Raw genomic sequence first — 14,813 nt, forward strand, 5'->3', positions numbered from 1 at the left:
TCCGCGCTTATTTACATCAGAGTGCGCACGCGTCTTTCACGCAGCATACAGCGGTGTTGTGCATTTTGACCAGTTTATGGGAAAAGTAAAAAAAAGTATTCTGAATAATTTGTAATATATAATTATTCACGGTATTTAGAAGTGCCCACGATCGTGCATATTCATTACCGTGATATATCGCATTACCGAATACCGGCACAAGTCTAATAACAATACGGAAGAAATGATGATCACAACTTCCATTTCATGTCTCATTTATTTAGTGTGAATTTTTAATGTACTAAAAAGTATTTTAAAATGTTCACGATTAATCATGACCATTTGTGTACATTTTTAAAAATTTGTTTAAAATGTTATTTTCACAAGCAATTTAAGCTACCACCGTTAAGTACAGTACTCAGTGCTTGAAGTGGAAAAAAAGAAGTGCCGGTATCTCTCCCCCCCCCCCCCTTTTTTTTTTTTTTTTTTTTTTTTTTTTTTTTTTTTCGTCCATTATAAAACATTCTTGCTTTTAATCCAAATACACAATGAAAAGAATAATTTACTGACATCTGGACGTGAGTCACTATTCTCTCCACAATCTCTGATGAAATGGGCCGTGTTTTTCACTGCATTAGCGCTGTTTTGTCCAACTGTTTGAATTCGCTTACTGGATCCTTGGACTTTCCAGGAGTTTCCATTAATGATCGCAAAAACCTGCTTCTTTTCATTTTTAAAGGGGTCCTATTATGCTCTTTTACAGTGTCTTGAATTTGTTTTGGGGGTGTACTAGAATGGACATTTGCTGGAAAACAGTGCCATATGAGGAAAAACATTATGGATTAATGTTACTCACATTAACTGATACTATGAGTGCCAGTCTTGCAGTTTAAAGGGGTCATATGATGTTGCTAAAAAGAACATTATTTTGTGTATTTGTGGATTTGAGACTTTAGTCTTTGCAACTTTACAGATCTTCTTTATGCACCAAGAGCTTGTAAAACAAAAGAGAAAGGAAAAATTTAAATCGCATCATATGACCCCTTTAAACAAAATCTAGATTACATTATGTGATGTATTTCATTTAGAATAATTCTCAATATCAATGTTCATCACACAGTACCAGATGTTTAAGTTTGCATGGCATACACCAGATTAATAAATGCAAGGTTCAATGACAAACAATAGAGCAAGTGAAAGTTATGTCAACTAGCCTGAACATCTCACTTGGTTGCCGGGCCTATTGTTAAGCCCTGGAGAGTGATCACACAGAATGCGTTCTGATTTTAACACAACGTCTGAAAATATGTCAATCGTGACACAAGAAATGCTAAAAAACAATGAATGGCCAAAAGTTTGCACATCTACACAGACCACCATTATGAAAATAGCACAGATGCAATTCAACAGCAACCTGTATGAACAACTCTTAAATCTATTTCAGAAAGAGATTGATGTGGACTGTAGACCAGTGACCAATTCATATTCAGTAGTATATTGGCCACTTTGTGTTTGTTCAGTACTTTTAGATGTCATGTCTTTGAATTATCTTCATTTGAAGGCTTTTCTCCTCAGAAGTGCTGTACTGTAAAATGTAATTCATTATTATTTAATTATAATTATTTAGATTAAAAGTTTAAATAAATAGCCCTAATCATTGATTTTGTTTTGTAGATGTTACTGTTTTTTTCTTTTCTTTGTGTATCTCACTTCCAGGTGTCATATTTAGCTCCATTGCACAGCCTAGAGCAGCTGTCCATGATGAGTAACCCATGTGTCATGGCCACACCGTCTCTGCCCGGCTGTGATTATCGCCCGTATGTGGTGAGCTGGTGTCTCAGTTTGAAGGTGCTGGATGGATATGTGGTTTCACAAAAAGAGGGGTAAGTTAGATGTCTTTTTCGGTACAAGAATTACAGTCTGTGTTTAAATCTGTGTTTTACTGTTGTGCTACAAATCATTTTGCACAGACTGTCACATCATTTTGCATTTGACAGTACTTTAAGAAATGCACTCTTCTAATTTTACAGGGTTAGCATTAGCTGTTTGCTGGTCTCAAACTTTTTCAGTTAGTGCACCACATCAACAATACAACAAAAAATTGCGGACTATCTAATATCCTGGTTCTGAGGGATTTCACCAACCTCTAAACAATTATCTAGCATTTCAAGTAGTGTACAAATATCCTTAGTTTCTGTCACATATGTTTATTCAACCCCATTTTCACCACCCCTTAATTTTCCAAAACTGACCACCACAAATAGATTTTCCAAAAGGCTTTGACTTCGTTGAATAAACATGAGCAATGCATGTTTAAAAATCAAAACGTGGTGCGGGTGTTTTTATATGAAAGCATCTTTGAACGGAACTGACTCTCTTTAGAAAAGCTTCGATGTCATTTTCATTTCATCTTTCCTATAGACCTTTTTAGTGCCGACGTCACAATTACGTCACAGCATTATCTGGAGGCAAAACAAAGGGATAACTGGAGGCGGCCAATACAAACGAGCACAGAGTCGGCTACATAAGGAGCTTAAAATGTAATCTTTAAGTGTCAGAATTGATGGAGTACACGCTCCAATTTGAAATTTTATTGCATACCTGCTGCCATTGCCAGACAAAAAAACGACGAAAGCTGTGGTTAAATCGTAAAACGAGCGGACTGGACAGAAACGAACATCAAAAATGCTTACATTTGCAGCGCACACTTAATATCAGTTAAAGTTAAATAAACTATTGTCTTTTGTTGGTATGGATTATGGTTTGGTTCTGAGTCTAAAGATTTCTCATGCATGCCCACCTAATCAGAAATTGGGGAACGAGTTAACTAACGACCAGAGGCTAAACATAAAGGAAACCGTTTGTGTCATCTCACTTTCTGCAATTGCCATAAGTGCAATTGTAGACAGAGGGAACAGTGAAGGCCCATGTTATGTGTCAGTTGTGTGTTCAAGTAGTTGCATTTGCTTACACTTGCCACTGTTAGTACATAGTTATAGGCATCTAAAGATTTACATGCTCTCAGTTTCTATTTACTATACACGCTCTGATCTGGTAGGTGTGTCAGGCCACTCCTGTCAGATCAGTGAGTGTGTACGAGTCGGCAAATCTGGTTCCTTCCGTTAAAGTTAACATTTTCAAATAACAATCGTGGTCCCGGACAGTGAGTGACATTACATATTCAGATAAAATCAAATTTTCTGTGCCGCCACACATAGAGTGTATGTCTGTGGGAAACACTGACCACCACTTGAAAACCACTGATTTATGCGATATGTAACCTTGAGAAAGCAGCTGCATTACTAATGACAACACTCTGCAATGTCTCTAGACTGAAAGGAGAATGGCTCTACAGTCAAGGTAAAGGTCGTATGTTTCACCCCGGACAGCACGCACAGCTGGTCCAATATTTGGCATCCACATGTCCCCTGACAGCCACAACTGCCTTGGAGTCAGCAGAGGATGCTAAACTTGAGCGAATCCTCAACAAACAAAGGTAGCATCCAAAACAAACCATTTAAACCACAGCAAATCCTGATTGGTGGAGCTGCACTAATCATCAGTATGTGTGTGTCTACAGACAGCATCAGAAACAGCTGCAGCAAACACGTCACTGCTGCTCGAGTCCATCTCGCCCCACACATCTAGACGTGCAGCAGAGGCGCATCCACAAGAACAAAGACGGGGATGTCATCGCTCAGGCAGGTCAGATAACAGACTCAAGGAGGAATTCACTAAACCCTTTGTCAGCACAAATGTCTGCATCTCTTTCACCAGCAAACTGCAGTCCTGTTTAGTGGGTGCAGTGTTGACTCCAATGTTTAAATGAGGTCACAGATTCCTTTCTGTAGGCATTTTTCCACATACTCCACATACAAAATGATTCCATTTATATATTTGCATCTATGTAATTTCAGTGCACATTGGCATCAGTGATATTTTTATGGGCAAGTTTGCATCATTGCCTGATTCAAATTTTAAAAAGTGGAGTGGACATATTTTTTTCCAATTACAGATCAATTTCTCTGTTTCCCAGTTCTCAAAAATTTAAGAGAAATTATATGTACGCAGGCTTGATCATTTTATAAATAGACATAATTTATTGAGTTAACATCAGTTTGGCTTTGGAGCAAATAGGTCAATCACAATGGAAGAAGATATTTCCACTGCAGTGGATGATAATGAATATACTGTGGGGATGATCCTAGATTAAAAAAAAGCTTTTGACACTATTGATCACAGTTTATTTATGATGATACTGGAGAGATATGATGTAAGAGCAAAAGCCTTCTCTTGGTTAAGAAATTACCTTGATGACAGCTATCAGTTTGTACAAATATGTAATGTTAAATCGGATTTAATGAAAGTCACTTGTGGTATTTCCACAAGGTTTGGTGCTAGGCTACAAATTGTTTGTACTGTATATAAATGATATTTTTAAAGTGTCTAAAGTATTACAAATTGTTCTGTTTGCTGATGACACAAATTTATATTGTTTAGGGACAAATTTGGAACAGCTTCTGAATACAGTGGAAATTGAACAATTAGTTTTAAAAGAGTGTATGAAAATAGATTTCTGGGTGTTATAGTTGATCATAAATTATGCTGGATACCACATATAAATAATGTAAAAACAAAAGTGTCTGAATCTATTGCAGTATTAAACACAAATTTTTTTTTAATCAAACCTCATTATATATATTGTACTGTTCACTCCATATGTTCCATACGTTACTTACTGTGTGGAGGTATGGGGTCATACAAAACCTACATAAATCCAATATACATTACAGAAGACAGCAATAAGGATTGTAACACGGGTTGACTGTTGCGAACCAACAAATATATTATTTATTAAATTAAATGCTTTAAAAGTTGTTGATTTAGTTGATTTTTACACTGCACAGATAATGTATAATGTATACAATAATTTGCTTCCAAATTGTAAATCAGAGGCTGTTTGAAATGAAAGAAGGTAAGTATAAACTAAATGGAATGTACATGTTTTAAAAAATTATAAAAAAAATAGATGCATATCTGTGAAAGGGGTAAATCGATGAAATAATCGTGACAAGGAATTAAAAATGTATGGTATACTTTGTAAATTCAAGAAATTGTTTAAAAGTGAGGTGATAATTATAACTCAATATGAATAATTTGTGTATGTAATATTCAAACTATTGTATTAATGTCTGAAATGTGTACCTTCGTAGCTATGTAGTATGCACATTTTGGAAAATTATATAACCGTTTCTGTTTATTTTGCATAAAATAAATCCAGTGAGAAAAGTGATGCTCATTAGATAAATATGTAAAAAGGGTAGGCATAATAAGCAAAGGGTTCAGCCTACAGCATCAGAAACAGATGCAGCAAACACGTCACTGCTGCTCGAGTCCATCTCGCCCCACACATCTAGACGTGCAGCAGAGGCGCATCCACAAGAACAAAGACGGGGATGTCATCGCTCAGGCAGGTCAGATAACAGACTCAAGGAGGAATTCACTAAACCCTTTGTCAGCACAAATGTCTGCATCTCTTTCACCAGCAAACTGCAGTCCTGTTTAGTGGGTGCAGTGTTGACTCCAATGTTTAAATGAGGTCACAGATTCCTTTCTGTAGGCATTTTTCCACATACTCCACATACAAAATGATTCCATTTATATATTTGCATCTATGTAATTTCAGTGCACATTGGCATCAGTGATATTTTTATGGGCAAGTTTGCATCATTGCCTGATTCAAATTTTAAAAAGTGGAGTGGACATATTTTTTTCCAATTACAGATCAATTTCTCTGTTTCCCAGTTCTCAAAAATTTAAGAGAAATTATATGTACGCAGGCTTGATCATTTTATAAATAGACATAATTTATTGAGTTAACATCAGTTTGGCTTTGGAGCAAATAGGTCAATCACAATGGAAGAAGATATTTCCACTGCAGTGGATGATAATGAATATACTGTGGGGATGATCCTAGATTAAAAAAAAGCTTTTGACACTATTGATCACAGTTTATTTATGATGATACTGGAGAGATATGATGTAAGAGCAAAAGCCTTCTCTTGGTTAAGAAATTACCTTGATGACAGCTATCAGTTTGTACAAATATGTAATGTTAAATCGGATTTAATGAAAGTCACTTGTGGTATTTCCACAAGGTTTGGTGCTAGGCTACAAATTGTTTGTACTGTATATAAATGATATTTTTAAAGTGTCTAAAGTATTACAAATTGTTCTGTTTGCTGATGACACAAATTTATATTGTTTAGGGACAAATTTGGAACAGCTTCTGAATACAGTGGAAATTGAACAATTAGTTTTAAAAGAGTGTATGAAAATAGATTTCTGGGTGTTATAGTTGATCATAAATTATGCTGGATACCACATATAAATAATGTAAAAACAAAAGTGTCTGAATCTATTGCAGTATTAAACACAATTTTTTTTTTAATCAAACCTCATTATATATATTGTACTGTTCACTCCATATGTTCCATACGTTACTTACTGTGTGGAGGTATGGGGTCATACAAAACCTACATAAATCCAATATACATTACAGAAGACAGCAATAAGGATTGTAACACGGGTTGACTGTTGCGAACCAACAAATATATTATTTATTAAATTAAATGCTTTAAAAGTTGTTGATTTAGTTGATTTTTACACTGCACAGATAATGTATAATGTATACAATAATTTGCTTCCAAATTGTAAATCAGAGGCTGTTTGAAATGAAAGAAGGTAAGTATAAACTAAATGGAATGTACATGTTTTAAAAAATTATAAAAAAAATAGATGCATATCTGTGAAAGGGGTAAATCGATGAAATAATCGTGACAAGGAATTAAAAATGTATGGTATACTTTGTAAATTCAAGAAATTGTTTAAAAGTGAGGTGATAATTATAACTCAATATGAATAATTTGTGTATGTAATATTCAAACTATTGTATTAATGTCTGAAATGTGTACCTTCGTAGCTATGTAGTATGCACATTTTGGAAAATTATATAACCGTTTCTGTTTATTTTGCATAAAATAAATCCAGTGAGAAAAGTCATGCTCATTAGATAAATATGTAAAAAGGGTAGGCATAATAAGCAAAGGGTTCAGCCTACATTTTTTTCGTCTTTTTTTGTCATTATGTATATTTATTAATTTAATAAAAAAAATTGTTTGTGAGGACTGAAATAAAATTTGTTGTTGTTGAATGTACATAATTATTTTAGTGAATCAGGCACTAATTCATCTTTAATGAATCTGCCCTTCTGTGTTTTTCGTGTCATTTTCTCCTGTAGTGATTAATTGTCTATTATGATTATAGATGTGAATCCAGGAGTTCAGGTAAACACGTGGATGGACTCTGTGTCTTCACCCGTAGTTGCTGCTGCCCGGCTTCCACCTGCTGCTGAAGACATGATGACTCTGGAGGATGTGCATACTGATGAGGAGAAGCTTCAGGGTAGTCTGCTGTCCTCCGAGTCTGCTTTTCTGCCCTTTAACACTGCTGTTCATCCTGCTTCAGCTCCTGATAGCGGTGAAGAGGAGTTTGATGATTCTCTGGCTCCTCCCACATCCACTCAGTACCACCCATCCAAGGAGGAGTCAGTAGATAGAGCTGTCCTCACTCTGACACAGGGATCAGATCATGTTGACCACATTGACAGAACTGCCTGCTCCGACATTAACGGGCAGCAGCATGCATTTAATGGTGATGCTGGGTTACAGAACGGTACTGTGGAGGATTCAAAGTGGACTGGGATGCAGAAAGCTGCTGTGCTGCAGTGTAAAGTAAAACAATGTGAACCACATGATGCAGCTGTAAGGATTCAGTCTTGGTGGAGGGGACACTGGACGCGGTACTGCCACCCACAAGCCAAAGAAGTGCGTGCTGAGATCCGCTTGCGTAGGATGCAGGATCACATTGTCCACTTGACCGTAGAACTGGAAAGGTGAAACACTTCACGGTTCAACACATCATATGTTTGCCCATCAGGTTATAAGGTGTAAAGGAAGGAAAGTGATGCAGTTTTATCTTAATGGTCCTGAATCATTCTGGTACATTTGTGAATCACTGTTTTCTGATTAGTTCAACACACTAAAACAACTTCAACAATAACGTAAGCTTAAACAGTGTGAAGTATTTTGCTGTAACTAGTATGTTTTGCAGGGTGCGCAAGCAACAAGAAGAAGACCGACTACAGAGACGTGTGCAAGAAGAAGCTGTGAAGTTCCTGTGGAAGCAGGTCAGTATGAAGATGACCATGAGATATGGTCATGACTAATACTACTAATGTTATCACAGTAAGGCCACTATTATAAGCCATCTTCAGCTGGGAAATGAATGATGAGTCACGAAAATGCCTGTGAATCATCAAAATTGACTATTTTCACTTTTGTCTGTGCTCTCTTTGTCAAACAGCTTCAGGTCGTGCTGGAGTGGCAGTCGTCTGTTAACGAGCAGCTCAATGTGGCAAAGAGTACTGCATTAGATCCCAGCATTCCTGCAGCAACTCCTATCCACACTGAGATCTCCATCCCTGAGTCTGGTTTTCATTCCCCTGGAGAGCGACAGGCAGCACTGGACAACAGCCTGAGCAGCACGGCCACGACTGGATCTCCAGAAACAGTGCGCTCTCTTGGGCCTCTGACAGCAGCCACGGGGGACAGTCAAGATGGCAGTCTGTTAGAGCAGTATCTCTCATCTGTGCAGCGACAGGACGAGGAGGAGGAAGAGGATAAAGGAACGGGTGACAGAACAGGAACACCTCAAGATCCATCTGATCTCTCTCCTCATGGTAAAGACTGTAGAGAAGTATGTAGGTATGTGAAATAAATGTGAATTGATTTGATAGTCTGCTGCAGTTTCAACCATTTGAAAGCTGAATAGCCTTTATTGTAAATATTTGTATGTGTGCATCTGGATATTTACAGTATGTGCTGCAACAAGTGGTCAGTGTGGCATAAGTGTTAATTTATTTAACATTTTTATTGTTTTTTTTCTCTGTTATATATTTTAAAAATCATTTTTGTAAATAAAGTTTTACTTTCACCATTGTGGTAATTTCCATCAGTACTTTAGCACACAGTTGAAAGACATGTATTTATTTGTGTTCTGCACCAAAATGTAATTTGTTTTGATTACATTTTAATTGTTCACTTTAGAAGTAATTTTAAAAAGTATGAAATGCTAACTTCGTATTAATGTGTGGACTATAACAATATTTATACCTTCATGTCTTGCAGCTACTGGATCTCTAACTCAGTGATTCTTAATCCCCAACCGACTTGGTTTGGTTGTATTTTTTAGGAGTTTTGAGTATGACAAAGGCAAACCATGTTCATAAGAAACCATGTTCATAAGAAAACTCTCTTAATGTTGTTTTGATGATATTTGAACCATTGAAAACCAAAAAATTATATATATTTTATGAAATGTTCACAATTTGGCTAATCAGTTTTACAGTATTCACACTGTAAAAAACAAAACAAAAAAAAGATGAATCAGATTCTTTAACAGATTCCCCCTCCCCACCAAAAATCCAAAATGTAAGACATGCAAAATGTGCAGAGCAGGGGGTCCCCAGGACCAGGATTAAGAACCACTGCTCTTACTAACACTAGTACCACTAGATGGAGCTCATTATCCAAGACTACAAGGTATCATAACCAAAAATAACAGCATAGTCTTTTGGTTTGGTTGGATTTTTTAAGGAGTTCTGAGTATGACAAATGCATACCATGTTCAAGAAGCAACTGACTAACAGAAGGGTAAGATGGGGGAAGAAGCCCCCCTTAAGAACAATGTCCATATACTGATAAACTGTACCAAATTTACATATTTTTTATCTAAAGGCCAAATTAATCCTAATAATTTCATTTTCGGGCAAAAAATGCCATAAACTAAATGGCATCTTGGCAGTTTAATTTGAATGAATCCGGTCCGTTCTGTGCGGGGCCCCCTCACACACAATATATATATATATATACATATATATTTCTTTCCTCAGATCTAAGTAAATTATTCTACCCTTAGTCTGCAGTAAAAAATTAGGCTACATATAACCTTTTGATATTCAACGTAATGTAACAGCTTTTTTTTTTTAAATCAGAAAATTCACCTTTGAATCAATTTACCTCAAAACTGTTCTAATGAGATTACTCTCGCATACCATTTCACAGATGAAATGTCAACATGAAAAATTACGTTTTAAAAGAAAAGTAATGCCACCCAGAGAATTAAACATACAATTGGGGAATATATTCCATACAGTATCTTTATTTTTGATGTACTCAATTATCCATTTTATCTTCAATACCTTATTGAGGTCTGTACGTATGTAATTTTGCTAATCTCTCTTGGCTGAAGGAGTGCCCTGACATCACGAATAACGTCACTCGCAAATAAGTTCTTGAGTAAACGTTGCGTCGCGTCATTCAGAGCAAACGCGAGTCACAGCAAGAGAAAATGATCATTGATCGAGTTTCTGAGGGATTCTCGGGTCTTCTGGACTGGGACAGCGATGTTATGACGAGTCCGGTCCACCTGTTGTCGTTCTACGGATGTTCATCTCCCACAGAACCGAGTCTGTCAGTCGGATCTCCGAGCTCTAATTCGGATCAGAGCTGGAGCAATGCGGGTAGCCCCCAAAACAGCGTCAACGGTAGGGGGAAAAAAAGAATAATTATGAGACCATTTTAATTATTTATTAACCAAACATGAAAAATTACGTTTTAAAAGAAAATTAATGCCACCCAGAGAATTAAACATACAATTGGGGAATATATTCCATACAGTATCTTTTGATGTACTCAATTATCCATTTTATCTTCAATACCTTATTGAGGTCTGTACGTATGTAATTATGCTAATCTCTCTTGGCTGAAGGAGTGCCCTGACATCACGAATAACGTCACTCGCAAATAAGTTCTTGAGTAAACGTTGCGTCGCGTCATTCAGAGCAAACGCGAGTCACAGCAAGAGAAAATGATCATTGATCGAGTTTCTGAGGGATTCTCGGGTCTTCTGGACTGGGACAGCGATGTTATGACGAGTCCGGTCCACCTGTTGTCGTTCTACGGATGTTCATCTCCCACAGAACCGAGTCTGTCAGTCGGATCTCCGAGCTCTAATTCGGATCAGAGCTGGAGCAATGCGGGTAGCCCCCAAAACAGCGTCAACGGTAGGGGGAAAAAAAGAATAATTATGAGACCATTTTAATTATTTATTAACCAAACTGAATTGGTGTATTTACACGGACCGTATAGAGAAAATAATGTTGGTGAATAAAATCTATGGTGTTGGATAGAGGGATCAAAAGACACACGACATGTGTAATCATGTGATAATGTTTTCAGTAGATTTCAGAGGGCAGTAATTAAACTGATTAAAGTGACTAACGTTTAATTAAAGTCTTTCCCTTCTAAGTGGAAGAGCACAGCGCGGGGAAACTGAGTCGGTATCAAGGTGTGCGCGTCAAGAACACTGTCAAAGAGCTGATCATGCAGAAACGCCATCAAGAGATTCAGGTACATATTATATGACATTATGTTGTATTTCATAATGGGCCATGTCACACATGACTTGCTCCATCAGACTTTAATAAATCCACAATTCTGTATTTCTTATTATATTACTCTATTATATAATTCTCCACAGGCTCAGCAATATCAAATTGAAACAGAATGTCCAGGTAACTACATGTATGCAGTTATGACTTGTAAATAGTAACAGGAAGCTGTTACTGGAAAATAATGTTCTGTTTCATTACAGCCATAACGCATGTGCTGCAGAGAACAAAGAGGGAAGTGGAGAATGTGTCTTTCTCTCCTGTGAAACGACTGCGAGCCACAGACGCAAACGTCCTAGTACGTTTTGCTCTTCATTTGTCTGATGATTTTTATATACAGTGTCTCCCACTCGCTGGAGCTTCACTGGTTTCTGAGGCCTGTCAAGGACAATGAGATCTTTCTGTAATTCTGTTTGAAAAAGACTTGTGTGGATTTTGTTTTTCTATGCTATACAGTTTAATAAGAATCATAGCATTAGAGCAGCGTTTCTCAATGCCAGTTCTTGAGGCCCACCTCTCAGAATATTTTAGATGAGTTGAGAAACACTGGTGTAGAGCAAAGGTGATTCTAGACTCAGAAAAATTCTCAAATCAAAAGAGACAATCTGTTGACCAAACTTACAGTCTTGTGTGGTTCTGAACCCTTCTAAAGCTACAGTCAATCCTGAGAATCTTCACATTATGTTTGTTGCTATTGTGCTGAGGTTTGATATAGAGTTTCCTGCTCAAATCCGCAGAGAGCTTCTTAACCCTTTTCAAGAACTGTTCAGAATACACAATACCTTGTTTTAAACCACTTGTTCTATGTCTCTCCTAGTCTCCATGTGACCAAGGTGAGAACATGTTTTGTGACACTGAGATGTTGGAGGATATTGGTGACGTCCTGTCCAAAGAGCGGCTCTCCATTGAATCTGTGACAGTGAGAGGATGCCCAGTGCCGGTGTGTAGTCGACCTCAAGATTTGTACACTGATGCTGAAAGCCCCATTTACACTGTCTGCCATCTGTTGCCATCCATGGAGAACATGTATACTTACTCCATCCCACCACGTGCGCCCAGCTTCAATATGACTGCTGCACCCCCAGTATCCTTTTTCGAATGGCAGATAAAGTACGAGGAGGAGAAACTGGCTGCTTTGAGCTATGTGGAGCTCACCACTAGAGATGGGGATGGAGACACGTGAGTACACTTTCATACATTTTCATACATTATACTCTTCAAATCATAACTGTAAGGATTCACAAATGGCCAAACTCAGTTAGGCTATTCTATTGGTTCACTTGAGAGTCTTGAGAGGAACATGGCATTGATCATTAGGTGATTGTTGACTGATTTACAGGTTCTTGCACATCGCGGTGGCCCAAGGCAGAAGAGCTCTGGCGTATGTCCTCGGCAGGAAAATGGCCGCCATTGGCATGCTGGACATGAAAGAACACAACAACCAGGTACAGCCAAAAAAAACTTTCCCATTTGACCAGTGGGATTATCAGTGAAAGCAAACCTTTAAACCTTGCTGAGTTTCGAATACTGACATGAACATACCAGTGCACACTCCCTGTTATTAACATAAACAGACAAATGCGATTACTCATTTGATGTCATGCTTCCTCCACTCAGAGCGCCTTCCAAGTCAGTGTTGCCGCAGATCAACACCTGATTGCACAAGACCTGCTTTTACTGGGAGCTGAAATCAACACCATGGACTGTTGGGGCCGATCCCCATTACACGTGTGTGCCGAGAAGGGCCACACCTCAACACTGCAGGTACCATTTCCTGTTTACTCCCTTTCCCTGAATGGAAATCCACCCTGTTTTTTGTTGTTGGTTTTGTATGTTATGTGTTGTTGTCGGTCGATCACATTGAAAGGCCCTTTTCACTGTCATTTCACATCTTGAGGTGTTTTCACACTCACTGGAACCTCAACCACTAGATTATCATATTTATAACTCTGAACAGGGTTTCTGCAGGTCCTTAAAAAGACTTAAATTTAGTTGTATCAAATTTAAGGCCATAAAAAGTCTTAAATGGTACAAGAAAGTCTTAAATAGGATTTCAAGAGGTCTTAAATTTGGGGACGGAAAGAAGAATTGCAATATGGCTTAATGTGACGATTGAACTGCAAAAGGCTATGATTTCATTGAATAAATATTAACGCTGCACATTTCAAAGTCAGGTGCTGCCCTGCTTTGTGTACTGTGGTTACCAAGGAAACTGCTGAATTTCTGCCATTCCAAAAGCGCCACCTGCTGGCAGAAAATAAATGAGCATTTTCAGTAAACCCGTCTGCTGTTTTTGTTCAGACCACTGTGAAAATCAACTCATATTTTTACGCTGCAAACACGCAGTTGTAAATGTCGGCTTGTGGATCGACAAGAAGATAATGCATTATAAAAATCTAATGAATTAAGATGTATTAATTAAAAATACATGTATATGTTATTTAATTAATATAATGATTGATATTAATTGTTTGAATTAATATAATAATTGATACTTTTAACTCATCCATTTTCTTAATAATGGTTTAAAGGCTGAATTGTGAAGTTTATCATTTTATAAAACTTGTTTTTGTGAAAACCTGTATCTAAACTGTAAATTGAATATGTTACCAACTTACCATAGATATTGCCCTACCCCACTCATGTTTATTAATTTTATTTATGCAGATCTTAAAAAGTCTTAAATTTGAGCTTAAAAATCCTGCAGATACCCTGTCTGAAGTAGCTCCTGCTCCTCAGACTCAAACATCAAACATTCCTAATTGTTTGATTAGACATTGTGTGCAAAACATTTAATTCACGACATCCAACAATTTGATGGTCTTTTTCTCTACTGTGACTATTTTTAAACTGCCATCTGTTGGAAACACCCTAAAGAATCAGTGCATGTAATCTCATGTAACAGCTAATACTAATAAACCTAATAAATTACTAATAAAACTAATAAACCTGTGGATTCAGCATGATAACTGGAACGAGACTCACTGCAGGAGATCTGAAGTCCTTAAACATCAGACTTAAACAAATTAAATACGACCCACGAACATTTGAGCAGGAAAAAAGTGCATGGATTCTAATATTCTCAGATCGGTTTCAGGCCTAATTCATATGTGGAAATAGATATGAATCGAATACGTGCATTTGCGTCTGCCATATAAGAAGACAGATCAGATATTCCCCTGTCAATGCGAGTAGTTCATCATTGAAAAAGCGATGGTGATCATTGATGTCGACTCATGTGAACGCTCTTCCAGGTCAGTAC

At 37.3% G+C, this 14,813-nt stretch overlaps 2 protein-coding genes across 4 annotated transcripts in view; both read left to right on the forward strand.

The window, feature by feature from the left end:
- The window catches only part of LOC107751655 (centrosomal protein of 97 kDa-like), a 14,493-nt gene extending 5,525 nt beyond the window's left edge, over positions 1 to 8,968 (forward strand). For both annotated transcript variants that reach the window (XM_016567396.1, XM_016567395.1), the window contains exons 7-12: positions 1,696 to 1,862; positions 3,311 to 3,475; positions 3,560 to 3,684; positions 7,306 to 7,933; positions 8,152 to 8,227; positions 8,404 to 8,968. In XM_016567396.1, coding sequence (XP_016422882.1) covers positions 1,696 to 1,862; positions 3,311 to 3,475; positions 3,560 to 3,684; positions 7,306 to 7,933; positions 8,152 to 8,227; positions 8,404 to 8,817 — 1,575 coding nt within the window. In that variant the 3' untranslated portion in view covers positions 8,818 to 8,968. The remainder of the gene's footprint in view (positions 1 to 1,695; positions 1,863 to 3,310; positions 3,476 to 3,559; positions 3,685 to 7,305; positions 7,934 to 8,151; positions 8,228 to 8,403) is intronic.
- Positions 8,969 to 10,377: 1,409 nt separating this feature from the next.
- The window catches only part of LOC107751656 (NF-kappa-B inhibitor zeta-like), a 6,815-nt gene continuing 2,379 nt past the window's right edge, over positions 10,378 to 14,813 (forward strand). The window contains exons 1-7 of one of the 2 annotated variants that reach the window (XM_016567398.1): positions 10,378 to 10,645; positions 11,410 to 11,510; positions 11,641 to 11,674; positions 11,755 to 11,849; positions 12,369 to 12,730; positions 12,891 to 12,996; positions 13,169 to 13,315. In XM_016567398.1, coding sequence (XP_016422884.1) covers positions 10,450 to 10,645; positions 11,410 to 11,510; positions 11,641 to 11,674; positions 11,755 to 11,849; positions 12,369 to 12,730; positions 12,891 to 12,996; positions 13,169 to 13,315 — 1,041 coding nt within the window. In that variant the 5' untranslated portion in view covers positions 10,378 to 10,449. Of the gene's footprint in view, positions 10,646 to 10,874; positions 11,165 to 11,409; positions 11,511 to 11,640; positions 11,675 to 11,754; positions 11,850 to 12,368; positions 12,731 to 12,890; positions 12,997 to 13,168; positions 13,316 to 14,813 lie in introns of those variants that run through there. The other variant, XM_016567397.1, reaches the window with a different exon arrangement.

The sequence above is a fragment of the Sinocyclocheilus rhinocerous genome, unplaced genomic scaffold, assembly GCF_001515625.1.
Source record: "Sinocyclocheilus rhinocerous isolate Xijiao unplaced genomic scaffold, SAMN03320098_v1.1 scaffold3914, whole genome shotgun sequence".
NCBI lineage: Eukaryota > Metazoa > Chordata > Actinopteri > Cypriniformes > Cyprinidae > Sinocyclocheilus > Sinocyclocheilus rhinocerous.